The sequence below is a fragment of the Notechis scutatus genome, chromosome 1 (assembly GCF_049901735.1).
Source record: "Notechis scutatus isolate UNSWTSFEM ecotype Mainland chromosome 1, rNotScu1.2, whole genome shotgun sequence".
Lineage (NCBI taxonomy): Eukaryota > Metazoa > Chordata > Lepidosauria > Squamata > Elapidae > Notechis > Notechis scutatus.
Window position 1 is genome coordinate 336,626,857 of NC_142009.1, and position 27,915 is coordinate 336,654,771.

Sequence of the window (27,915 nt, forward strand, 5' to 3'; positions counted from 1 at the left end):
TGGAGGAGGAAATATGAAGTCGTGCATAGGATTTTTTTTTTCTTGCTCTCGGAAGCCCCTCCCTCCCCCCCCCCCATCTTATTCCCTAGTGCAATTTCCCAGTCATAGGAATGTGTGTGTGTGTCTGTGTGGTGCTCACCAATTAATAAAATGAAAGTCGGGGTGAGGAGAATAAGCGTCTTATTGTTTCTTCTGTCTTGGAATAAAATAAAACCGCACAGCAACTCCACAATGTCCTCCTTTGAGTGACCAAAGTAACAACGGCACTGGGGGGAAAAAATGGACTTACGGCCGTTTTTCACGCTTGTGACCGTTGCAGCACCCTGTTCTGACCCAAACCGGGTTCCCAAAGAGCAAACACAGACAAAGGCAGCAGCCCCCACCTTTTAAGGTTTAGTAACGAATGCTGTTCCTTTACCGAGAAAAGGCTGCTTTCTACTCATTAGCTCCGACAAGAAAGAGCCTTGCCAAGTTGTTCGTCAAGGCTGCCAAAAACCCAGAGATAAGAACTAATTTACAAGATGTCCACCCGTTGAGCTTCAGAGCTTCGTTGCTTTCTGCAAAGAACACTTTTATCAAACCTGGCTTTTATCCTCTGGAGGGAGGAGGAGCCATTACCTTGCAGCCTTACTCCCGAGTTGCCTGTGCTGCTGTAATTGTTCTTTCCTCCGAGTAATCCTTCGTGCACACGCATTTGGCACAGGCTCCTCGGGAACCTCCTCATCACTGCTGACAGCCCCCACAATCTCTGAAGGCAGCAGTCCACTCCCGGATGGTCCCGGCCCCTCATCACTCTCCTCAGCCATCTGCACCTGCTGCCGGCTAACCACAACACATCCAGACTTGGCCACCGGTTCATACAGGCAGTCCTCAACAGCAGTTGGTTTAGCGACCGTCCAAACTTAACGACGGCACCGAAAAATGTGACTTAGGACCGTTTTTTTTCCAAAGTTACGGCCTTTGCAGCCTCCCCATGAAGAGGTGATGCAAATTCAGACACTGGACAACTGACTCGGATTTACGACGGTGTGCAGTGTCCCCCAGGGGGTGAATGTGATTCCCCCTTTGGCGACCTTCTGACAAGCAAAGTCAACGGATTCACTTAACGACTGTATCCATAACAACGCGGCGTTCCACTTAACGGTGGCAAGGATGTGTGCGTCGTCAAACAAGGTAAACTCGCTTAACCAATGTTTCACTTAGCAACCTCAATTTTGGGCTCAACACTTGTGGTCATAACTCAAGGACTGCCTGTATGGGTGACGGTCAGAGTGTCCCAGAGTCCTGGGATCACTTTTCTCAGCCTGCTGACAAGCAAAATCCGAGGATAAGTGGAGGTTCACTTAGCAACCGTGTCCCTAACTTAACATCTGCAGTGATATTCACTTGGGCAAGAACGGTTGTAGAATGAGGCAAAACTCACTTAACCGTCTCACTTAGCAACATAAATTTGGGGCTCAATGGTGGTCGTAAGTTGAGGATTGCCTGCATTTTTCCGGGGGGGGAGGGGGGCAAGTTGCAACTACAGTAGTCCTCGATGTACAATGGTTTGCTTAGTGACCGTTCCAAGTTACAACAGCACTGGAAAAAAATGACTTAATGACTTCAGTTTTTCACACTTAATGACCATTGCAGTGTCTCATTCAAAACTCAACACTTGGCCAGTGACTCATATTTACGACGGTTGCAGCGTCCTGAGGTCACGTGATTCCCTTTCTGCGACCTCCCCGCCAGCCGAAGTCAACGGGGGAAGCCCGATTCACTTAACAACCGTGTAACTAACAACGGCAGGGATTCGCTTAACGAATGTGGCAAGAAAGGTCTTAAAACGGGGCCAAGCTCCCTTTAACAAATGTCTCACTGAACCACATCAATCTTGGGCTGAATTACGGTCGTAAGCCAAGGAATAAATGTATGCGATGGAAGGTGGTTGCGGCTGCTAGCTTGACATTAAAGAACCTTCCAATCAACCCTCCAGTTATTTTTTTTTATTTTAATGATTAATCGATATTTGTTCATACAGAAACACATCTCCTTTTGATGATACTGTTATTTATTTATTGAAATAAAATTAAAAGTCTCTTAATGGCTGCAGTGATTTGTTTAATGACAGGAAGAGGTTGTAAAATTGGGAGGGGGGAGAGTTGACGTCATTTGAACAACTGCCTTACTTAGTAACCAAAATTCTGGTCCAATTGTGGTCGTAAGTCAAGGACTCCCTGCATAGGCAGGGGGCACCACCCTTCTCTGTGGGGTCCTTGGTGCTCCCTGAGCTAGCTGGTTCTCTTAAAAGACGTTTCATTACCGAACTAGCTAACATCATCAGTGCTGGAAAGGAGCAGGGTTGGATGTCATTTTTATGTACTGTATCTTCTCTGCCTGCCTGATCCAAAATGCAACACCATCTGCCTTCTGGCACGAGCAGGTTGGTCTTTAGCAAATCCTCCACCTGGCCTCAAGTGCCTGTTTGCAGCTCCTAGTCAGTTTCCAACTCTGAGCTGTGGCGAAAGACAAAGGAAGATATTGTCACAGATCAAAAGGAGAAAAAAATCTTCCTTCTCCAGTTATAAACCTCGGCTCTTTCTTTTCTTCCTGGCTGCTTTGATCCCGGCTCTTGTCGGGCTTCCGAAGGCGTGACCCGCCGTGTTAATTTTGGAACACGGACCAAATCAGCAAGCGATCTGTCTCGCTTCCTGGCCCGGAACGGGTTTCGTGCCGTGTGATCAGCGCCTCATGTTGCCAAGGAATCAGATGGCAGCTTTTTTTTAATAATTAAAAACATGAATAAAAATAAAACAGTCCAGAATAACCTAGCCGTTGGGTTAAGTGAGTCTGGGAAGGGCAGGAAGAGAGGCGGGTGATTCGTGGTTACCGACAACCACCAGCCAAGGTTGGTTTGTCTTGGCCAAGGGCGGATCTTGTCCCGTTAACACCATCAAAAGTGAAGCTCCAAGATTGTTGCATGCGGAGGAACCAATTGTGCGATCTTTGTGAGTAAGGCGGCAGCTAGGTTGTTACTGGTGGAAATTTGCAGCTCTAAAAGAACAGCAGTTTTCAGCCCCCCAAGCTGGCTATTATACAGGAAGTCCTTGATTTACAGCCAGTCTCGTCCCAAAGGTGCTTTTTTCAAGAGGCAGCTGGACTTCCTAGCTTTTCTTTGAAGATGTTTCACTTCCCATCCGAGAAGCTTCTTCAGCGCTGACTGCATGGTGGAGAACGGAAGGATTTATATATGCCTTGCAGACAGCTGGTCATTTGCATCCTTTTAAAGAGTCGTTGAGGCCACTTGGAGGTTTATCTGTGTCCTCAGGATCATCTGAGTGGTGCAAATGGATACAGATAAACTTCCAAGTGGTCTCAATGACCCTCTAAAAGGATGCAGGTGCAAATGACCAGCAGTCTCCTTGCAGACCGCTGGTCATTTGAATTTGCATCCTTTTAGAGGGTCATTTGATTTGATTTATTTGATTTGTCAATCGCTTACAAGGTAACAGGTATAAGTATAAACATAGTTATGAATACATGGATACATATAAGAAAAATAAAAAAAACATATAAAAGAAACAATAGGACAGGGACGGTAGGCACGTTGATGCGCTTATGCACGCCCCTACAGACCTCTTAGGAAAGGGGTGAGGTCAATAGTAGACAGTCTAAGGTTAAAGTTTTTGGGGTTTGGGGAAGAAACCAGAGAGTCAGGTAGAGGATTCCAGACATTGACCGCTCTGTTGCTGAAGTTGTGTTTCCTGCAATCAAGTTTGGTGCGGTTAACCTTGAGTTTGTATCTATTGTGTGCTCTTGTGTTGTTACAGTTGAAGCTGAAGTATTCATTGACCAGTAGGACATTGCAATGTATGATTTTATATACCATGCTTAAGTCGGACCGAAGACGGCGTAATTCAAGGTTTTCAAGTTCTAGAATTTCAAGTCTGGTGGCATAAGGTATTCTGCAACGAGTAGAGGAGTGGAGAACTCTTCTTGTGAAATATTTCTGGACTTTCTCAACTGTGTTAATATCAGATACGTAATGTGGGTTCCAGACTGATGAGCTGTATTCGAGTATTGGTCTAGCAAATGTTTTGTATGCTTTAGTTAGTGGTGTGATATTACCGGAGAAAAACGTAAGATTGGGTTAACAACTCTTAATGCCTTTTTTGGCTATGTAGTTACAGTGGGCTCTAGCACTTAGATTGAGACCACTTGGAAGGTCATTGAGGCCACCATCCAGTCAGAGCTGAAGAAGCTTCTCGGATGAGAAGCGAAACGTCTTCAAAGAAAAACTGCAAAGTCCAATTGCCTCTTGGAAAGAGAAGCACCTTTGGATCATTATTAAGGCTTAATTTGTGTCCCTTGTCCCCGCTCTGGGTCTCTTCCCTCCCTCTTGTTTGGCCCGCTTCTTTCCCATCCTCTCTTCTTTTCAAGTGCAGTCTTTATGGGGGGAAATGTCAATAAATCCAATCCATCAGCTGACGAATCTTTTGCTTGAACTGAAATCATTTCTTGTACGTGTCAATGGGTGACATGTTATCATCTCGGCTCTCCGTTTACCGGCTGCTGGAATTTCAGAGCTGCGAAGGGATCCACGTCGCAATTTCTGATCCCAAACCTGCCCCCCCGCCGCAAAGTCAGCTCAGCAGTGCTCAACAGGTGCTGACCGCAGGATGTGCTCAAAGAAATCAAGAGGGCGAGAGAGATGGTGTCCAAAGCTCCACTCGTTCTCCTGCCGTCTTGACTTTTTTCCCCTTACCATACCCTGCGGACTCCCCTGCTCCTACATCTTCCAGATCAAGGACTCCGGGTCCTCGCGTTCCTGATCCTAAGAGCCTTTTCCTTGGTTTTGCTAGATCACGCAAGACCTCTCAGCCTTAACCAGGCATCTCTGAGAGGAAATGTGACCAGACCAGCTATTTCTACTTTTACTTGTTAAAGCTACATTCGCAAAATCTCGCCAAGTCTGAAAGTACAAACACCTACCGTCTCTTTTACAGCCTGGGAACTTAGGGAGGGTCTGAGTCTTTTTCTCCACCTGTTATGCAGCAGCAAGCTAAGCCCTCTCTTGTCTGTTCCCTAGCCAGCATTTCTCTCCCCCCCTTTTACATCCTGAGAAATTAGGGAGGGTCCCATCTGAAACTTTTTCTCCCTCCATTGTGCAGCTGCAGGCTAAGCCCTCTCTTATCTAACCGTTCCCTAGGGAGCATCCCAGTGGTAGGATTCTACCAGTTTCCCTACTGGTTCGGCGATCGTGCACTTCGCACGCGCGCAGCTTCCCAAACACCAGCTGATGCTCTTCCGTGCCAATCAGCTGAGAGGAGAACGAAAAGCGCAGGGGGCGCGCGCGATCCTGCGCTTTTCTCGTCTTTCTCCTCTTGGCTGATCGTCGGAGCCTTTTTTTTTTTTTTTAACTACCCATTGGGTAGCAATTTTTGCTACCGGTTCAGCATTCCACCACTGCAGCATCCCTTTCCCTCCTTCCCCAAGGCCATTCATACGTTCTACTATACTCAGGGGTGGGATTCTACAGGTTCGCACCTATTCGCTAGAACCGGTTGTTAACATTCTAAGCAGTTCAGAGAACCGGTTGTTAGAAGAAATTTTTACTGGCCTAATCCTGTAAGGAAGGCAGGAAGGAAACATTCTGGTGTTGCTTACAGAAACTGCCTCTCCATTAACCCTTATTACATTCTTGGCAGGACTAGACTTCCTGTCTCAGGAATGTCTCTGGAGTTATTCTCCCCTCCTTTGCTGGTACTTTGCTTGTGCAGAGTGACCATTCAAAGTTACAATGGCACTGAAGAAAGCGACTTACGACCATTTTTCACACTTACGACTGTTGCAGCATCCCCACAGTCACGAGAGGCCAGGTGAGGAGACGCGTGCTTCTATGTGAGTGATATTGAGATGGCCACACCCAACCAATAACATGACCACCAAGCCACACCCACCAACTAAGCCACACCCACAGAACCGGTGGTTAAAAAAATGGAATCCCAACCCTGACTATACCAATAGACCCAAGGCTGCTACTGCTCTCCCAGAAAATAAAATAAATCAGGACGTTCGAACTAGGAGGACATCTGAGACAGCGAAACTTCTGAGCTGGCTTCGGGACTTGGATTTCACCCTCGGAAACTGTCACATGTCGGGAGGGGGGTGGGAAACCCCGCGCCAATGCTTTCGACGCCTTAGAAGGGAAAGCAGCCAAACCGTGGGGGGGACTGAAAGCAGCAGTTCACGAAACGCGGAGGGAAAATCATCCGAACAGATGACTCCCGAGGCTGTTTGGAGCTGGCCTGAAAACCAGCCGCTTCCTGACGTAACCGAACGTACAAGACGCAGCAGAAGCCATCTGAACAGGAGAGGAGAAATAACTGCCTTCCCCCTTTACCCTTCCCGCGTTCCTTATCAGTTTCTTACAGAGGCAGATTACATTTTATATTCCCGATTAAGTTCCTCCCCGCTTCAAATAAAAGAGGGCAGAAGCTGGTTCGAGGGGAACCTTTGCTCCCTTTTCTGGACTCTTCACCCTTCGCTAGAAAGATTACACAGGTAGTCCACGACTTAGCAACAGTTCATTTAGTGACCCCGGTCAAAGCCGCGATGGCACCAGGAAAAGAAAAACGACTGTTTTCACACTTATGACCGTTGCGGCAGCATCCCGTGATTTACATTCCGATGCTCGACAGCTGAGTCGTATTTTACGACCCTGATCCCCTTTTACGACCACCTGAGAAGTCCTGGGCAGGGCAGATTCTCTTTTAACAACCACATTACTAACTTAACAACCGCAGTGGTTCACTTAGCAACAGTGGAAAGGAAAGTTGTAAAATGGGGCAAAGTCGCCGAAGTGTTTCACTCAGCAACAGAAATTTGGGGGAGTCAATTGTGGTCGTAACTTGAGGACTACCTGTACTTTGGGAGGTGCAAAGAACATTTTTCACTCATCCTCACTACAAACCAGATGAATAGAAATCTCAGAAGCCAAAAGGCTTGGGGGGGGGGGGGGGGGGGCAACAAAAGAAAATTCAGATTTCAAACTCCACCTTCCCTGTAATAAAAACACAGAAAGCCCTTAGTTCTACAAGGGATGTGGGGTGTGACCCACTTTGCAACAACTCTTCACAACTACAGATCTCTGTCTGTCAACTCATAAAATATTTCTATGGTCTTTTTAGAGTTGCCAGCCGAAAAGGAGGGGGGAGCAGTGGGCAGCTTGCATTCCATAAATGTTTTCAAAGATAGTTTCTAGGTGGCTGAAGTTTCTGCCATGCAAAATTCTAACTGGAGAACATTGATTGATGACTCTGGCCTATGGAGGTGTCCCATTGGAGGATATGAATTAGGATACACCCAGGGGGTGGGGGGGGGGGATGTGTCTCAGAGTCGGCTACACCCAGGCAGCGCCAGCATGTTTGCTCCTAATAAATCTTCTTTAAGTTTTGGAAGTTCGGCTCGAGACTCATGATTTAAAATGGGGGTAACTGCTGGAGCCCTGACACTATTGTGACCCCCCACCACCATCCTGGAGAATTCCTCCCCCCCCCCAATTTAAAAATGGAAGAGGGGAACTGGGGCTCGGCTTGTCTTTTTCAGGGGGTCCCCAAATACCCCGAGAGGATTCAGCCCCCCCTTGCTCTCTCACGCTGTGACTCTCATCCTCATTTTCCCCGTCCCCCTGAGTAGGAGAGACGCAGTCCTGCTGCACACACACAACATACACACAGCCTCCCCTCCCTGGCTTAGTCCCCAGGGGGCCCAGCGAGGGAGAGGAAGCAGCCGGACGGAAGGTCACAGCTCCTCCGTCTGTTCCAAGACACCATTTCCAGGCTGCTCCGATTCAGTCCAGGCCACCGAGGTCACATTGGGGCCTGCATAGGGAAGCTCAGGCCGGAGTCCTTCCAAAGGGGCAGGTCGACCACCTTCTGCGAAGACCTCCTCGGTGTGGTTGCCTGGCAGGGTCTCTCCCTGCTTCTGAGGCCTCAAGAGGTCTCTGATCAGAGTGCTGGCGGCCTCGTTTTCGCTGTGAGCCCTGAGAGCTGGCTCCTTCCAGATACTCTCCTTGGCGCTCTGTTCGGCCTCCTTGCTCAGGACGTTGACGATTCTAGACGATGCATCGTTGTTGAGGGACCTAGAAAAAACTGGGAGGGGAGGGGACACACGGAGCATGAGTGACACACACAAAGGATCGGGGGAATTGCAAAGGACGCAGAGGTGGGTCTTCAGCAGATTCCGACCAGTTATGGAGAACCGGTAGCGGAAATTTTGAGTAGTTCAGAGAACCGGCAAATCCCATCTCTGACTGGAGATTTTACAGTATCCTTCCCCTGCCACGCCCACCAAGCCACGCCTACAGAACCGGTGGTAAAATAATTTGAATCCCACCACGGGAAGGATGGGTTCTTAAGGTCTTTCTGCAACCAAGAGGATGAGGGGGCTGGAGGCTAAAACATCTGAAGAACGGTTGCAGGAATTGGATATATCTGCTTTAATGAAAAGAAGGACCAGGGGAGACAGGATAGCAGCCTTCCAATATCTCAGAGGCTGCCCTGAAGAAGAGGGAGTCAAGCTATTCTCCAAAGCACCTCAAGGCAGGACAAGAAGCAGCAGGTGGAAACTAACCAAGGAGAGAGATCCAATCTATATATTTGCAGATGGAACATTTATAGCTCTTGAGGATGGGAGGGAAATGAACCTTTCTACTTTTTCAATCTATCTATATCCATCTCTCTCTCTCTCTCTCTCTCTCTCTCTCTCTATCTATCTATCTATCTCTCTATCATCTCTCTCTCTCTCTATCTATCTATCTATCTATCTATCTATCTATCTATCTATCTATCTATCTATCTATCTATCTATCTATCTATCTATCTATCCATCCATCCATCCATCCATCCATCCATCTATCTATCTATCTATCTATCTATCTATCATCTATCTATCATCTATCTATCTATCTATCTATCTATCTATCTATCTATCCATCTATCTATCGCTGACTGCCTGTCTATCTGTCTGTCTGTCTTTCTATCTATCTATCTATCTCTGCCTGCCTGCCTATCTATCTATCTATCTATCTATCTATCTATCTATCTATCTATCTATCTATCTATCATCTATCTATCTATCTATCTATCTATCTATCTATCTATCTATCTATCTATCTATCTATCTATCTATCTATCTATCTATCTATCTATCTATAAAAGCAGGGATGGGATTCAACCGGTGTTACTACCGGTTCGGTGAGAGTGAGTGAGTTTTGTGCGGCTGGGGAATTCTGAGAGTTGAAACCCACAAGTCTAAAACTTGCCAAAGTTGGACATCACTGCTTTTTAAGGTATTTAAAGTCCGGGCTGCCCTTTGGCCGGGCAAAATTCACACAAATGAGGAACTTCAAGATTTGACTCTGTGATATAAGCAGAAGTTATCTATAAATTCTTCGGATCCATTTTCTCCCCCTCACTTGGGAGATTAGTTTGTATATTTGTGTCTAAATGTTTCTCATGAAATAAAGACACGGTTGTCTTCAGCACATTCCTCTCATTGAAGAACGGAATTGTTCAATGGACTTGGGATTTGAAAGAAGTCAAAGAAAAGTCAGCCAAAAATCAGCCAAAGAAAAGTTGGACTCTTTGTCCCAAAGGTGCTTTTTTTTTCAGGAGGCAACTGGACTTTCTGGTTTTTCTTTTTGAAGACATTTCACTTCTCATCCAGGAAGCTTCTTCGGCTCTGACTGGATGGTGGGGAATGGAAGGATTCATACTCCTTGCAGACAGCTGGTCATTTGCATCCTTTTGGAGGGTCATTGAGGCCACTGGGAGGTTTATCACTGTGCCCTCAGGATCACCTGAGTGGTGCTCCTGGTTTCTGTAGTCTGCAGTTGTTTTTTTCTGGAAATCCATTCCTTTCACACCATTCCAGGGTGCTCATCCCAAATTGCATAGCTAAAAGTCCATTCCCCACCATCCTGTCAGAGCTGAAGACGCTTCTTAGATGAGAAGCGAAAGCGTCTTCAAAGAAAAAGAAAAACCAAGTCCAGTTGCCTCCTAAAAGGAATCTTTGGGACAACCATGACCTGGATGATGGAGAATCTTTACAGACTTTTAGCTATACAATTTGGGATGAACACCTGGAATGGTGTGGAAGAAAAAAAATTGCAGACTACAGGAACCATTTGTACTACTTAGGTGACCCTGAGGACACAGATTAGCCTCCAAGTAGCCTCAATGACCCTCTAAAACAGGGCTCGTCAAACTCCATCTCTTTAAGACTTGTGGACTTCAACTCCCAGAATTCCTCCTCCTCCAGTCAGGTTAGCTCAGGAATTCTGGGAGTTGAAGCCCACAAGTCTTAACACTTGCCAAGTTGGAAAACCCTGGCTCTAAAAGGATGCAAATGACCAGCTGTCTGCAAGGAATATCAATCCTTCCATCCTCCACCATTCGGTCAGAACTGAAGAAAGCTTCTTGGATGAGAAGGAAAACGTCTTCACAGGAAAAAAACTCAGAAAGTCCAGTTGTCTCCTGAAAAAAACAAAACAAAAAAAAAGCAAGTTTGAGACAACCCCGACTTGGATGATGGAGAATCTCTACAGATGTTGGGCTCTTCGACGGGAGTCGTCATTAACTTATCCTGCCGTGATGCCAACTATTTGAGGCTGAGAGAGAGGGAGAAGGATTTCTGCCCAGGTGCCCACCTACCGACACAGCCCCCTTGCTCACCTCGCACAGGTACGAAGTCACCTGAGGTCTCGGCTTTGTTGCGGGTGAAAGGCCCGATGGACGGGAAGATGATCAGGGCAAAGGAGAGAAGCAAGACCTGAGGAGGACATTAAAAAAGACGCCGGTAGCTTTCTTGAGCAGAGGGTATGGACCTCCAAAGTCCCTGCCAACTCTGCTATTCTGTCCTTACAGGTAGTCCTCGACTTACAACAGTTTGTTTTAGTGATCGTTCAAAGTTAAGCGGTCCTGAAAAAAGGGACTTTATGACCATTTTTCACACTTACGACCATTGCAGCATCCCTGCGGACACGCAATGTATATTTTCGGATGCTTGGCAACTGACTCACGTTTATGACGGTCACGGGGGTCACGGGGTCCCTTTTTATGATCTTCCCACAAGCAAAATCAATGGGGGAGTCAGATTCCCTTAGCGACGGGGTTACTAATTTAAGAGCGGCCATGATTTGCTTAGCAAACGCAGCGAGGAAAGTGGGGAAATGGAGCCAACTCACTTCACAAATTTCTCACTTAAACATAAATTTCTGGGTTCGGCCGTGGTCATAAGTTGAGGACTATCTGTATTCTGTTATTCTTCCCTTAGGGGACTGGAGACTGAAGCCTGTGAAGGAACAGTTGCGGGAATTGGGGAGGTCTAGTTCAAATCTGTTTTCCCTGGTGGGCAGGGGTGGGATTCTACCGGTTCGGACCGGTTCTATAGAACCGGTTGTTAAGATTCTGCGCGGTTCGGACCACAGGCAAATTGTGCCCTCGGATGGCCCTGCCCCACTCTGCCTGCCCCTCCCCTCACCACACAGTCAGCCCTTATCGCGCATGGGCAACATTTCGCGCATGCCCGACATCGCCGACTGCATTCTCCCCCGCTCAGTCACTCCTTAAGGCAGGGATCCCCAACCTTTTTTGCGCGCTGCAGCCGCCATCTTTGGCATCAGCTGGGACTTTTGAAATGGCTTTCTCGGTCACCAGCATTTTCATCAAAAGATGGCGCGCCATCCTTTTGGTAGAAATGGCTTTCACCGAAAAGGTGCCCGATCCTGAGTGCTTCCGTGAGCTTTCTACCCGGAAAAGCTCACCGGAAGCACTTTTTACCAAAAAAAGATGGCGGCGCCCAGCAACCAGCGGCCCGGTAAGAGTTGTTCCGCGGACCGGTATCGGTCCGCGGACCGGCGGTTGGGGACCCCTGCCTTAAGGTATTTCTTTTTTTCTCTCCCGACGATCAGCTATTCCGATGATCAGCTGTGCCGGGATACCCCTTGCTGTCTTACTGCTTCGCCCAGGAGGCAAAAATGGAGGGTGGGGAGCAAAAACGCTCCCCCAGGAGGCTTCCCTGAGGCCCAGAAGGCCCAAAAACGGGAGGGGGGGGGCATTGCAAAAAAAGAAGAAGCCACACCCACCCTGTTACATAACCACGCCCACCTAGCTATGCCCACACAACCAGTTATTGCAAAATTTGAATCCCATCCCTGCCGATGGGGGTGTATTTTTCAGGGTGGGGGTGCAGGAACCAGAAGTAAACACTGGAAACCAACCAAAGAGGTTGTCAATTATTGTGGGATAGTCCAAAAATGACTGTAAAGAAATCCAGACATCTTAAAAATGTCAAGTTTATAAAAAAAACACTATTTTAGAAGCCATTGCAGCTAAACTGCCTGGGAAAAAAAAAGAAAAGAAAAATAATGGTTAGGCACCATTACTTCAATTCAGGTAGTCCTCGACTTACAACAATTCATTTAGTGACTGTTCCAATTTGCAACGGCCCTGGAAAAAAAAGTGATTCACGATCACTTTTCACACTTATGACCGTTCCAGCATCCCCAGGGACACGTGATCAAAATTCAGACGCTGGGCAACCGACTCATATTTATGACGGTGGAAGTGTCCCGGGGTCAAACGGTCTCCTTTGGCGACTTTCTGACAGGCAAAATCCATGGAGATGCCAGATTCATTTTTATCACCGTGTGGCTAACTTACTGCAGTGATTCACTTAATCACGGTGGCAAGAAAGCTCGTCAAAAATTCGTGTGTCCCCTGTCTCGCTTAGCGAACAGAAATTTGGGGGGGCTCAGTTGTGGTCGTAAGCTGAGGACTCCCCATATCTACACAAACCCTGACATACCGCCACGCAGGTGCTGGTTTGTGCAGCTTTGCCGCTGGATTGCATCACGATGCCCTGGAGCTTCTTGAGCTGCTGCAGAAGAGACCTGGGGAAGAGAGGAGGAGGAGGAGGAGGAGGCCTTGGTCAGGATTTTGAGGATCAGGGGGTGAATTCAGGAAATTCAACAAGGGCAGAATTTCTTCTATTTGATTCAGTGAATGCCAAGCATGCTGGAGTGTGTGTGTGTGTGTGTGTGTGTGTGTGTGGCCAGGAAGAACAGAGCTGTCCAGAACAGCTGAAAAACAAAGTGTTGGGGGGAAGGAAATCTGGAAGAGCAGTGCAGCAGTTTGGAAGCGGAAATACATTCCATCTCTTATCTTTAAAAGACTGTGACTCAAATACCAGGGCTTTTGCCCGCGAATATATTTAATTGGAGAATGTGATTGATGACACCCAGCCTATGAAGGTGCTCAGTTGGAGAATCTGATTTATGACACACCCGGGGGAGAGGGGGGGAAATAGGGTCTCAGGGGAGTGTAAATGACGTAGGCCAGAGTTGGCTGCATCCAGGGCAGGGCCAGTAGGTCGCCTCTAATGAATCCTTTGAAGTTTTTTGAAGTTTGGCTCGAGAATCATGATTTAATTAGGACGATTGCTGGAATCCTAACACTCAGTTTCATTGAGGGATGTGGTTGACCTCGGGGGATGGGGGCTGGCCGACTGGGTGGGTGTGATCATCTTGATGTCACTCAGTGGGCGTGGCTGACTGGGTGGGCGTGGCCAGCTTGACCCCACCCCCCAAACTGCTGGCATGTTTCCTCTTCGCACTGGGTAGACTGGGCCAAAGGGATGAGGGCCAGCCCCAGACATTTTCCCAGATGACCCCCGCAGGCCGGATATGACCACATTGATTGTGTCTTGTGTTTGACACACCCCTGGTGGAGGACAATTCACAACAGGCAACTCATTGCGGCCAACTCACCATCGGAGGGACAATTTGCCACGGCCATCTTTGAAGTCTATAGCTAGAAGGGACCTCGGAGGTCTTCTAGTCCAGCCCCTGCTCAAGCAGGAGACTATACTATTTCAAACAAATGGTTGTCCAGTCTCTTCTTACAAACCTCCAGTGTTGGAGCACCCACAACTGCTGGTGGCAAGTAGTTCCACTGGTTAATTGTCCTGTTAGGAAGTTTCTCCTTAGTTCCAGGTTGCTTCACTCCTTGATTAGCTTCTATCTGTTGCTTCTTCTCCAGGTGTTTTGGAGAATAGCTTGACTCCCTCTTCTTTGGGGCAGCCCCTCAAATGTTGGAAGGCTGCTATCCTGTCCCCCCTAATTCTTCTTTTCTGTAGACTGGCCAAACCCAAATCCTGCAACCATTTTTCATATGTTTTAGTCTCCAGGCCTTTCATAATCTTAGTTGCTCTTCTCTGAACTTTTTCCAAATCTCAACATCTTTTTTGTAAAGTGGGTGACCAAACTTGGTTGCAGGATTCCAGGTGTGGCCTTACTAGGGTTTTATAAAAGTAGTAGTAACTTACTTCCTGTGGGACATCTTGGCCCCTGGACAAAAAAAATCATGTCATATTGGAAAAACAAATATTGGCCGTGAAAGGCCACCAAAGAAGGGACGAAACAAAAGGCGAAGGACAAAAAAATCAAAACTGTTTTTTAAAAATTATTTCAAAGATAATGAGATAAAACTGCTGAAACTGTCTCGCCGCAAGCGGTCCAGCGGGGAGTTGGCCATGGTCCAGCTGGCCACAGTTGAGTTGGCCGTGGCGAGTTATCCCAATCTCAATTTTTTTAATTCCCTCCCATGGTGGGTCATTGCTTAAAGTTTACATTCCATTTTCCAACTTCAGAGCATAATCAAGAAAACGAAATTGATAATGGCATTTCAATGTATGTACTCTCTGCATACGGGCAGCCCTCAATTTGCAACTCTCATTCAGCAACCGCTTGAAGTTACAACGGCATTGAAAAGAGCGGCTCACAACCGGCTCCTCGCACTTATGACCGTTTGCAGCGGTCCCTCACAGTCACGTGATCACAATTCAAAGGCTTGGTAAGTGCCGTGTATTTACGACGGGGGTCACGCGATCGCCGTTTGGGACCTTCTCAGCTGCCTTCTGACCACCCAAAATTCGTGGGAGGAGCCGGATTCATTTAACGATGGCCCCCCTCCCCAGAAAAGGTCGTAAAATTGGACCGCAACTCACTGGACAAACTGCCCTGCCTATTAGCAAAAGGAAATCCTGCTCCCGATCGTGGGCTACCTGGATTCAGGCCTATTTGGAAACGTCACCAGATTGCCGCCTTGACAAAAGACACTTGGCGGTGCACAACTTACAAGTTCTGCTTCTCCAGGTGAACCACTTTACGCTGGAGCTCCTGATTTTGAGTTGTGCAAGCCGACATCCTGAAAAGCAAAAACGCCAACGGCGGTGAAATGGAGAGGGATGGGTTTATTTTCCCAGATGGGTTTATTCGTCTTTTAAAGTTTTCCAGCCTGACGTAATTTGTAGAAAGGAGAAACTGATCGATCGATCGATCAGAATAGAGCTGGAAGGGACCTTGGATAGAATAGACCAGGGGTCGCCAACCTTTTGGACCCCAGGGACCACCAAACTCATGATTTTAAATCCTGGGGACCACTAACTGGTTCTGTGGGTGTGGCCTAATTTGTGGGTGTGGCTTGGTGGTCATGTGACTGGCTGGGCATGGCTTGTATGTAAATATTATAAATATTTATATAAAATATTGATTTTTTTAATAAAAAAAGCAACTTTTACCCAAAATCAGGCAAAGCAGGCAGGCAGATTGAGTTGCTCACAGAATCATTCCGAGATCTATCTATCTGCCATCGGCTAGCTCAGTCTGTCATAATTTGCTTGCTGTGCAGTCTGCATTGAATTAATCAGAACCTTCATGTCCTAAATAGGATTTTTTATTAAAAGAGTGCTTTACCCCAAAAGCAGAGCTGAAGATCTGAGTTGCTGGCTAGAAAGCAAGAAATCTATCTGCCATTCCTGCTTCTCTCAAATTTGTTTGCTGATCTAAAATAGAACCTCTCCCAGGAGGTGCAGCAAAAGAATAGATGATGGTCAGAAAAATCTCTGGAAAAATAGATAGCAAAAAGGAAAATTTAGCAGGCAAGTTTGCTGGGTAAGGAGTGATGTAGGCGGGGAGGGTTCCCATGGGCCATGTGGGCTACGCAGCCTTGTGTTTCTGTGCAGCCTGGATTAATTGCTTTGTGGGGGGGGGTGATCTGGGGGTGAGATTTCACTGCAGCCCACCAAAATTTTCTCACGGCCCACCCATGGGCCGCAGCCCAACAGTTGGCGACTGCTGGCCTAGACCATTCCAGACAAGGGGCTATCCAGTCTCTTCTTGAAAACCTCCAGTGATGGAGCATCTACAACTTCTAGTGGCAAGCTGTTCTAATTGTCCTCGCTGTGAGGAAGCTCCTCCTTAATTGCAGGTTGCTTCTCTCCTTGATTAGTTTCCCTCCATTTGTTTCTTGTCTTGATTTCTGGTACTTTGGAAAATAAATTAACCCCCTCCCTCTTCGGGGCAGCCCCTCAAATACTGGAAGACTACAATCAACAGGATGGATCATCATCATCTTCTTTTAATGACCCCACAATCTCTTGTGGGGTGGAGTCTGGACCACTGAATGGAGCTGAGTGTTCTACTGGCCGGATGCCTTTCCTGTCACCAATGCGGAGTTTTTCCCCCAGCAGATACATTCTCAGTGTGCCCAGAGAGAGAAATGTCTGCATCTACCCAGGATCGAATTCACAGCCTCCTGATTGTGAGGCAACAGCGCCACCTCTAGGCTACCGCAACACTCACAAGAGGATGGACCATGATGGTGCCTAAAAAATCTCACTCACCAATGTTGTTTTACAAAATCTACGTGTTCAGAACAAACAAACTTTCATCCATGTTCTAATCTAGCTTGTGGATGATCCGATCCAACTCAAAACGAGGAAAGGAAAAATAACAACATACCGGCTTTCTAAACCATCGATGTATTCCTTCCGTTTCTTGCGACTTTCCTGAGCGGATTGTTTGTTCCGGATCTTTCGACGGATCTTCTTGAGAATGCGTTCCTCATACTGCCGATGCAAAGAGAGATTTAGCGATTTGTTTTGTTTTTAAACCATATCCGTTTTTGCACATCGAATTCGAAGAATTTTTGTGAAACAACGTGCAAGGCCCTCAGTCCTTTGTTTGAAAAAGTGCGCCAGTGACTTTCTCACTGTAAAGATAGTCCTTGACTTACCACAGTTCATTTAGTGACCGTTCAAAGCAACGGCACTGAAAAAAAGCGACTTCTGACCGTTTTTCACACTTACGACCTTCGTAGCCTCCCCACGCATCCTATGATCAAAATTCAGATGCTTCTTCAGAGCTGAAGAAGCTTCTTGGATGAGAAGCGAAACGTGTTTAAAAAAAAAACCTCAGAAAGTCCAGTTGCCTCTTGAAAAAAAAAGCACCTCTGGGACATTCAGATGCTTGGCAACTGACTCACACTTATGACCGTTACAGTGTCCAAAGGTCACGCGATCCCCTTTTGCGACCTTTTGACAAGCAAAGTCAACGGGGAAGCCAGATTTGGGCACTTGGCGTGTACTTAACGACGGCCGCACTGTCCGGGGGCGTCATGTGTGATCACCATCTTCTCAGCTGGCTTCCAACAGTCAAAGTCAATGCGGGAAGCTGGATGTGCTTAACGGCAGCATAATTCACTTCATAACTGCCTGGTTTGCTTAATAGCCATGGCAAAAAGAAAATGTCTTAAAATGGGACCAAAAAAAAAATCACCGAGCAATGGTCTTGCTCAGCTCAGCGATGCAAATTTTGGGCTCCATGTGGTCGCAAGACGAGGACTACCTGTACTAATTAGCAACCTCTGCTTTCTCAGATTATATTTGAGAAAAAGCACCAGCTAAACCAGAGGTCTCCAAACTTGGCCACTTTTAAGACTTGTGGACTTCAACTCCCAGAATTCTCCAGCCAGCTGTGCTGGGAGTTGAAGTCCACAAGTCTTAAAAGTGGCCAAGTTTGGAGACCTCTGGCCTAAACGTTACTTACCTTGGTGAGAGGCAGCTGGGTGGGAAGCATCACCCCTTCCTTAGCCAGCAATTTTTTCTCATCCTCGGTCAGCACCAGCTCCTGGCAGGTGCCTGGGGCTTGTCTCATCATCGAGGAGTTGATAGCCTGCTGGTGCTAGAATGTCACGAGGGAAGAATGAAATCGGCATTAGAAAAATTAAATAAACTGGGTTTCTAGATTATCCCCATCATAGAACAAGGAATAATAGAAGGGAAGGGACCTCAGAGGTCTTCTAGTCCTACCCTAGACCACTCCAGACAAATGGCTGTCTAATCTCTTCTTTAAAACCACCAGTGATGGAGCACCCACAAGTTCTGGAGGCAAGGAGTCCCACTGATTAATTGTTCTCACTGTCCTTAATTCCAGGTTGCTTTTCTCCTAGATTAGTTTCTATCCATTGCTTCTTGTCCTGCCTTCGGGTGCTTTGGAGAATAATTTAACTCCCTCTCCTTTGTTGCAACCCCTGAGATATGGGAAGACTGCTATCATGTCACCCCCCTAGACATACCTAGTTCCAGCAATAGTTCTTCCTATGTTTCAGCCTCCAGTCCCCTAATCCTCTTGGTTGCTCTTCTCTGCACTCTTTCTAGAGTCTCAACGTCGTTTTTTACACTGTGGCGACCAAAACCGGATGCAGAATTCCAAGTGTGGCCTTACCAAGGCCTTATAAAGTGATATTAACACTTCAGGTGATCTTGAGTCTATCCCTCTGTCTATGTAGCCTAGAACTGTCTTGGCTTTTTTTGACAGCTGCACCAGACGGCTGGCTCGGGGATGGTCTCCCAAATCCCTCTCAAAGTTGAGCCAGGTACAACCATTCTTCATATGTTTTAGCATCCAGCCCGCTTGGGGCTTGCTGTTGGTTGCTCTTCTCTTTACTTTTTCCTGAGTCAGATCTGAATTCAGTAGAAAGCGTCTTCAAGTGTTCTTAGAAATAACCGTAAAAGCCTAAACTGGGTTTCTAGATAGCCCCACCATCATCGTTATTAGGAGAGAAATACTTGCCATTTCAGAGTTGTTGGAAAGCAGGAGATCCTTAATTGTGAGCATGCAGGAGGGTGGGTTTTGATGGGCGGCACCTGTTATTTGTCTCTCCTCTGGATAAAAACCAGCAGCCCACATATCTGCAAAGAAATGAAGGAGGGGATCTGTTGGTTTGGGTGCAAACAAAAATCCAGCTTTTCAGTGTACATGGAAATGGCTTTTTGAACAGATAAGATTTGTTCTTCCAGTATACTATTATCTTATCTGGTTGAGAGCCACTCCTCAGAGTCAGGCCTTTCTGGTTACTTGTTAATCTGAATTCTGGTTGTTGTTTGATAACAACAGAGTTAACTTGAGTGCACACCTGGGTGGAGGAAGAAAATATTCATTTTACACTACAAACCCAAACCCTTTCAGAAGGTATCCCAGGTTTCATCCTGCAACAACCAGGATCCTACGATTCTAGACAACTCTCCTGCATCACTTTGCTGCCTAGCGAAAATGTCACACTCACACCTCTGCTTGACACCACCTTAATTGTTCCAAACTCCCCTTAGCGTTTGGGGTCTTGTTGTGTTGCAATGATTCCGCAGGTGTTTCTCAACCTTTACAACTTGAAGAAGAGCAGATTTCAACTCCGAGAATTCTGAGAGTTGAATTCCACTCGTCTTATAGTTGCTAAGGTTGAGGAACACTCCGTTTCTCGCAACAGAATAAAAGAGTTAGAAGGAACCTTGGAGATCTTGTAGTCCAACCCTCTACTCATGCAAGTGATCCTATATCATTTCAGACTGGTAGCTATCCAATCTCTTCTTAAAGGCCTCCAGTGATAGAGTACCCTCAATTTCTAAAGACAAACTGTGTACCACTGATTGTTAGGAAATTTCTCCTTAATTCCAGGTTGCCGCTCTGTCCTTGATTAGTTTCCACCCGTTGCTTCTTGTCCTGCCTTTTGGAGCTTTGGAGAATAGCTTGACTCCCTCTTCTTTGGGGCAGCCCATCAAATATTATAAGACTGTTATTATGTCACCTTCTAGACCAGGGGCCTTCACACTTGACAGCTTTAAGACTTGTGGACTGCTACTCCCAGAATTCCTCCAGCCATGTTAGCTCAGGAATTCTGGGAGTTGAAGTCCACAAGTCTTAAACTTGCCAAATTTGAAGACACTTCTTCTAGTTTTTCTGTTCACCAGACTAGATATACCCAATTCACGCAGCTGTTCTTCATAGGTTTCAACCTCCAGTCCCCTCATCATCTTTGGTTGCTCTTCTCTGCACTCTTTCCAGAGACTCAACATCTTTTTTTACAGTGTGGCAACCAAAACTGAATGAAAATATCCCAGGTGTGGCCTTACCAAGGCCCTATAAAAAGTGGTATTAACACTTCAGGTGATCTTGATTCTATCCCTCTGTTTTATGCAGCCTAGAACCACGATGGCTTTTTTGGCTGCTTACACACATACACACACACAGAGAAAGACAGAGAGAGAGAGAGAGAGAAAGAGAGATCATATTTAAGTGATTGTCCATGAGGACTCCAAGGTCCCTCTCAGCGTTACTGCTATTGAGCCAAGTTTCACCTAATCTGTGTCTTTTTTTTTTTTACCTCAGGCAATGGATTCTGCACATCAAAGTGGGAAGATATTTAAAGCAAGTTCCATTTCTTCCTTATTTTAGCCTCATTGCTTTGGTTCGTACGTGCAGTCTGATGGAGGATCACCATTTTCAAAGGCCTTAGGCAAAACACTTCCTGGACTGTTTTGAAAGCAACAAATCCAATGCCACTGCTGTCATCACAAGCTGTTTTGGGGGTGGGGAGATGCAGCTCTTTTAAGGGGTGACATTTTTGTGATTCGGTATATTCTGAAGCGGCTGCGGGAGATCAGAAATGGATGCCTGACTCGGCTCTACTTATTAGCATCACTCTTGAGGCGGCAGCCGTATCGATGCGTGACAGGTCCACGAGATGGCGATTTAATATCAAATCGCAACTTTAAAGTTAATTTAATGCTAAATTCCCTGTACGGATCGTTGGGTCAAGGATTTGCAAGCCAATTACAGGTAGTCCTACACCTACAACAGAACATTTTAGGCACCGTTCAAAGTTACAAAAGTGACTTATGACTGCTTTTCATGCTTAACAACCATGGAGGCATCCCCTCGGGTCACTTGATCAAGATTCAGAGGCTTGGCCAAACTGACTCGAGTTTATGATGGTTGCAGGGTGGTGTGTGTGTCATGTCATTCCCTTCTGACAAGCAAAGTCTGCAGGGAAGCCAGACTTGCTTAACAACCGTGTGACTAATTTAACCAACTGCGGCGATTCACTGAGACAAATGTAGCAAGGAAAGTCGTAAAATGAGGCAGAGGTTCACTTTACACCTGCCTCGCTTAGCAACAAAAATTTGGGGCTCTGTTGTGGTCGTAAGTTGAGGACTACCTGTACGCTGCGGATGCCAATTTGTTTCTTTGGGGGTAACTACCAATAATCTATCTACATATATCATATGTAATGATATCAGGCACCCTCTGTGTATTTTGAGCTGTGATGCTCATTTCCCTTTTCTGTTTACCAGAACGACAGAGTTGGAAGGGATCTTGGAGGTCTTCTAGTCCAACCCCTATTCCATTCTGGACAAATGATTGAGTAAGGCTGATGAAAACAGGTGTTCACACTAATGACCGGGGTTTTAAGGTTCTCCATGGGTGGACACGGTGGAGAGCCCTTCTCTCAAGTGCCTTTTTTTCCAAGAGGCAACTGGACTTTCTGGTTGTTCTCTGAAGACCTTTCGCTTCTCACCCAAGAAGCTTCTTCAGCTCTGACTGGATGGTGGGGAATGGAAGGGTTTGTACCCCTTGCAGACAGCTGGTCACTTGCATCCTTTTAGAGGGTCGTTGAGGCCACTTGGAGAACCCTCAGCAGAGCAGGAGGCCTACGACATCTATCTCCAGTCTACAACACGGTCCTTTCAGCAGTTCCAAGAAGGCTCCGTACCCATTTGCACTACCCAGGTGACCCTGAGGACACAGGTAAACCTCCAGGTGGCCTTAACGACTCTCTCAAAGAATGCAAATGACCAGCTGTCTGCAAGGAGTATAAATCCTTCTGTTCCCCACCATCCGGTCAGAGCTGAAGAAGCTTCCTGGATGAGAAGAGAAAGGTCTTCAGAGGAAAATCAGAAAGTCCAGTTGCCTCTTGAACAAAAGCACCTTTGGGACAACCATGACCTTGGAGGACGGAGAATCTCCATAGACATTGCTCTCAAGTGCCCCAGAGATGGTGGTTCGCCTGGTTTCACATTCAAGGAAAGAAAAACAGGGCACTCACTGAAGTCTATGGAGATGTCCATCTCTCTCAGCTCGGTGGCTGGTCCTTTTAGGACAGGTAAGGCTTGGCAGGAGTCCTGGCATGGCGCATAGGCCAGGTCACCATCGGAGTAGGCCTCTGGACTTCCAGTTGGAAGGTAATGTGGAGGGCTGTCTAGCTGATCAGAGTTTGGATCCTCAGATATGCCACTGTCACTGGCAGCTGGAGACCAGCTTGGAGAATCAAGGACAGTGTTTGCCGCTCCTAAGATGGAGTTGATGAAGTCATCGTTCTCTTGAGGGTTCAGCAAATCCTACCGACAGAATGGAGAGGTTCTCTGTGAAAAAGCAACCTTAGAAAGCAACCTTCCTACAAGGAAACAAAGCTTCAACAGAGCAATCTCAAAACTAATTTCCTCTTGGAATCTTACATAAACCATTAATATCATGCTGAACATTTTAACGAGGCAATATAAGCCCTGAAACGGAATATTCTTAGTTTTCGTTAAGATGGTATCCCTCTGAAGAGTCTTTGGTGCTTTCTGAGTTTGGCTGTTTTTGTTAGAAATTCTGTTTATATATAGCACCACACAGAGCAAACAGTCACCATGTGCTTTACTGCTCAACTCTATATACTGTAACAGGAAACAGGAATAAAAATAAGAATAAAAGAGCATAGAGTATATACCATAGATCCAAACTTGTAAATACTGCCATCTACTGGCTGAATGCTACTGTACTTGTTGCATAGAAATACATTCCAACCATGAATTCCAACAGTTTTCTTACAGATGTTTCATTATCCAAACTAGTTAACATCATCAGTGGTTTATCTAGTTTGGGTCATGAAATGTCTGCAAGAAAACCACCAAGCTCAGAGAGCACCAATCACCTCTCATTTCAACTCTGAGCTACAAATATCCTCCTTTACTGGTATCTCTCTTCCTCCCCACTGCTGTTCTGTTACTTTTAACACTTGCCAAATAATGAGGACATTTTCAATTGGCAACTGCCAACTGCTTTAGTCAAGGGCACTGTCAGACCCACGAGATAAGCCAGGTAAGAAAAGAGATTCTACAAATGATACCGGACTTGGTTGATTTAGGCAATAATAGCATAATTTTGAAAGCTTAATGGTGCCTCTTACACTAATGAGAGTTAAGATGGAGCAGTCTTGAGTTTCTTTCTAACACTTTTCTGGGCTTAATTTGTGTTTGGTTGCAAGTTTATGTATTTCTTCTCCAAGAAGTGTTTTAGTGTTACTCCTAAAATTCTATTCTATGTTATGCTATTCTATTCTTTCCTTATTCTCTATTCTATTCATTCCTTTTTTCTCTATTCTATTCTATTCTATTCTATTCTACTCTACTCTACTCTACTCTACTCTACTCTACTCTACTCTACTCTACTCCACTCCACTCCACTCCACTCCACTCCACTCCACTCCACTCCACTCCACTCCACTCCACTCCACTCCACTCTATTCCTATTGTTTAAGTTCCTCTTGTTTGAGATATTAACCTTCAAGTGTTGTGCTACCAAATTTTGCTCCGAGCATAGAATATTTTTTAATACTTTTGGCCAGAATGGAGCAGTTAACCCTATTCTCCTACATCTTGCTCAGCTGCTACCTCCCTGCCCCTTTCTCATCCTGGTGCCACCTGCTTACCCTGCCTTCTTGTGCCATCCAAGGGGCCTCTGAGGATCCCAGCTCCACATTGCGAAGGACTCCGTCCTGCCCATCAAAAAGGAGATCCAGCAACTCCACGCCATCAAGATTGGGGCAGGCCATGACTGCAAGAGAGAGAAAATGAGTTAGAGGCTCGGGAGTGGCTGCTTCTTAGGCAGAATAGGGTGGACTCAACGAACAGAGTGGTTAAACCGTGGAGTTAGTTGAACCTATGAATGGAAACCAAACCAAGGCATCAACTCAGTTGTCACCTTATGCCATGATAAGGTTTGCTGGTTTGGCCTAGCAAGTTATGGGAAAGGAGTAATTGTGTCTTATTTTCCTAGGTCTATAGTACAGTTGCTGTGGTGCATGACTCCAACCAGATTACCGTTAAATTACAGGTAGCAGTAGCCAAGAGCTGTGGTGGTGTGGTGGTTAGAGTGCAGTACTGCAGGCTAGTTCTGTTGACTGCCGGCTGCCTGCAATTTGGCAGTTCAAATCTCACCAGGCTCAAGGTTGACTCAGCCTTCCGTCCTTCCGAGGTGGGTAAACTGAGGACCCGGATTGTTGGGGGCAATAGGCTGACTCTGTAAACCCCTTAGAGAGGGCTGTAAAGTACTGTGAAACAGTCTATAAGTTTAAGTGCTATTGCTAATACTCACTATGACCAATCTGTTACAGCTGAAGTTATGTTCACAGAACAGATGATTTTTAACTTATAAAGCACGCACATTTTGGACAGAGGGGACCTCCAGTTGGAAAGAAGGGTCAAAGAGGCCATCTATGGCAAAATTGAACAGACTTCTCTTAACAGAGGAGGAGGGACTAGTCTACAACACTGTCAGAGGTGGGATTCAGCAGGTTCCGACCAGTTCTGGAGAACCGGTAGCGGAAATTTTGAGTAGTTTGGAGAACTGGCAAATATCAACTCTGACTGGAGATTTTACAGTATTCTTCCCCTGCCATGCCCACCAAGCCATGCCCACAGAACCAGTAGTAAAAAAAAATTGAATCCCACCACTGAACACGGTCCTTTCAACTGTTCCAAGAAGGCTCCACACCCATTTGCACCACTCAGGTGAGGACACAGATAAACCTCCAAGAGGCCTCAACAACTCTCTAAAAGGATGCAAATGACCAGCTGTCTGCAAGGAGTATAAATCCTTCCATTCCCCCACCATTCAGTCAGAGCTGAAGAAGCTTCTTGGATGAGAAGGGAAACATCTTCAAAAAATAACCAGAAAGTCCAGTTGCCTCCTGAAAAAGCACCTTTGTCCCAACCATGACCTGGATGATCTCCATAGACAGAATCTTCTGGAAAATCTTTCAGAGACAAATGCTAGAGGACTTCAACATTATTGACAAACAAACAAACAAACATCTATTTATCCATTTAGTTTGATGAAAGGTCCCAGGAAAAACACAAAATCTTCTGGAAATCTTTCAGAGCCAAGTGACTTCGGTATTATTGAATACAGTATTAAAGGACGGTATTAATATTAGAGAGCTAAAACTTTTATTTTGCAGGCAGAAGATTACATTATTTATTATTCAATTTATTTACTCTAGGCAGCTCAAAACCGTAAAAAGAAGAAATAAAAGAAGAAAAAATAGAAGAAATGAAAGAAGAAAAAATAGAAGAAATGAAAGAAGAAAAAGAAGTTTAGAAGAAGAAATAAAAAACAAAGTTTGGACAAAGTGAAAGTAAAATAACAGAGCGATAAAATAAACAAGGAAAAAGAAAACCAAGAATATAAATTGATACGAGTAAATTAAAAAAAAACCCTCCATATTCTCCACCAATTCATGTAAACAAAGCCCAACAAAAAAAACCAGATAACATCACTTGTTCAAGGACTGATTCCTGTTTCACCTCTTCATTTATGATCATGAGGACTGGAACCTTAGTTTATCTTCAAGGAAGGATGTCCTAATGGAAAGGTCTACCAGTTTACCTGTCCCAAGAGAAGCTTTTGGCTCTCCCCTATGTTCATAAAGTAGGAGTACTCCTCAACTTATGATCAAAATTGAGCCCCAAATTTCTGATGCTGCTGAGCAAAACATTTGTTAAGTGAATTTTGCCCCATTTTACAACTTCTCTTGCCACAGTTTCATGGAATTGCCTTTTTTTTTTAGGTTCGAGCCTTCCGTATTATGCTCCCAAAGGTGCTTTTTTATCAAAAGGCAACCAGATTTTGTTTTTCTTTAAAAACATTTCGCTTCTCAACCAAAAAGCTTCTTTGGTTGAACTGAACAGGAGCTGGCATGAGAAGCGAAATGTTTTCAAAGGAAAAAAAATAAACAAATAAAGTCCAGTTGCCCTTTTGGAAGAAGCACCTTTGAGACAACCATGACCTGGATGACAGAGGATCTCCATGGATGTATTACCATCATCCTATTCCAGAATGTAATGGGACCAACTCGTCACGACCAACTCGCCGCAGGACAGCCTAATAATTCAATTATTCAATAATTCAAGCAGGACTAGAAGCCACGGATGGAAACTATAATCCAGGAGAGAAGCAACTTGGAACTAAGGAGAAACTTCCTGACAGGGAGAACTCTTAATAAGTGGAACTTCATAACTTGTGGATGCTCCAAGGCCTCCAAGCCCCCTTCCAACTCTGTTATTCTGTTAAATTCTGTTAATAAATAACAATTCATGTATTCTCAGCACAATAGATATCCTGCCAATTAAGGCTTTGTACATTTAGTCTTCAAGTTTGCACCCAAATACACCACAACTACACCCAGTGATTTGGAGGACATTTCCAGCTTTGAAAAATGTAATAAAAAATAAAGCTGAAGAAATTTGAGTAGTTTGGGGTTCTTCTCATCTGAGGCTGGCCTTCTGAAAACTCCTTTTTGTTTGCTTGTCTCTCGCCTTCTGATTAACAGACTTATCTCCATGTACCACTCACTTCGCGCGTGTTTCTCTTCCCTGGCCTCTGCCCTCTTATTTGTCCTGCACTTGTTTCCAAAGACGGAACCTGTGTTAATTTGGAGCAAAGAACCCGAAATTGCACCACCTTACCCACTCCTGACAGCGTTCTCCAGTGTTGATTCGGTTTAGCCAATTGTTTCCAATCCCAAAAGGTTTTTGCTTGCCGCGAAGTTGAGTACGGTTATTTTCTTCTCCAGTCTCTGGTCCGTCTGTCCAGTCAAAACCTCTTCTTTTTTTTCCCCTACTAGATGGCAAAGTTTAAACTCCAACGATACAAAAATAGCGTCAGGCTCATTCAATCCCTCCCTTTCGTCCAACTCTCCAATGGGAGAAAGACTGTCAGCTCAGCGGGCAGAGGCATAAAAGAAGTCAGGCGATCATAACAGAGACAAATTGGGTAACCATTATCTAAATAACTTTGGTCCATCCTGCCTTTCGTTTCTAATTTGAGTGGGCGCTGAGCTGAGAGGTCCAAAGTCTTCGGCTGGGCTGTCACAGTGACCTTCCACCTATTTTTCAAAAATAATTTTCACTCCCTCTTTTCTCAAAGGAAACAACAATAGCAAGCTCATAAATTGGATTTTAATCACAGCGGCCTATCAATCTCAGCAGTTTACAAAGGCTCTGAGAACTTAGTGGGGAAGCACAAAACGGCACAGGGAGTCTGATGCATGCTCAACTCTTGTCTTCTCTGTTTAATGCACCTGTATGATACAGAGTCGCTGTTATCAGTGAGGTGGTTGACATAGAAAATAAATAAATAAAAAATTATGAACGGGCCCGATCCATGTCTCAAAGCAGCTGTAAGATTCCTTGGGGTATTCCTTCTTTTACAGCATTGAGACACCATTTTCAATGGTCTCGCACCTGCTGCACGATGGCAGGGCTGGTTCGATGATGATCTGGTTTTAAAAGTTACCAGATGGTAATGCTAAGTCATGCATAAGAAATCATTGTTACTACTATTAGTAGCCACAGCAATAGTAACAGTAAACACAAGGGTAGAAGATTCTTCTTTTCTTTCTCTACAGTAGTTATCTTCAACTTGTCTATCAT

General features: G+C 45.6%; 1 protein-coding gene across 3 annotated transcripts; it reads right to left on the reverse strand.

Annotated features, from left to right (window-relative positions):
• Positions 1 to 6,558: 6,558 nt before the first annotated feature.
• On the reverse strand, positions 6,559 to 27,312 carry CREB3L3 (cAMP responsive element binding protein 3 like 3). 3 transcript variants are annotated; one of them, XM_087952053.1, is made up of 10 exons: positions 26,950 to 27,312; positions 23,913 to 24,037; positions 22,266 to 22,557; positions 18,959 to 19,077; positions 17,933 to 18,067; positions 16,847 to 16,953; positions 15,183 to 15,251; positions 12,853 to 12,937; positions 10,719 to 10,815; positions 6,559 to 8,135 (listed from the first exon to the last, which is right to left on the reverse strand). In XM_087952053.1, the coding sequence occupies exons 2-10, from the start codon at positions 24,033 to 24,035 to the stop codon at positions 7,786 to 7,788; spliced, it is 1,377 nt and encodes a 458-aa protein (XP_087808179.1). In that variant the 5' UTR covers positions 24,036 to 24,037; positions 26,950 to 27,312; the 3' UTR covers positions 6,559 to 7,785. The 3 variants fall into 3 exon arrangements, with proteins under 3 accessions (XP_087808179.1, XP_087808183.1, XP_087808188.1); XM_087952057.1 differs by having other exon boundaries at positions 26,945 to 27,194; XM_087952062.1 differs by having other exon boundaries at positions 23,913 to 24,142; positions 26,950 to 27,100.
• Positions 27,313 to 27,915: the final 603 nt, after the last annotated feature.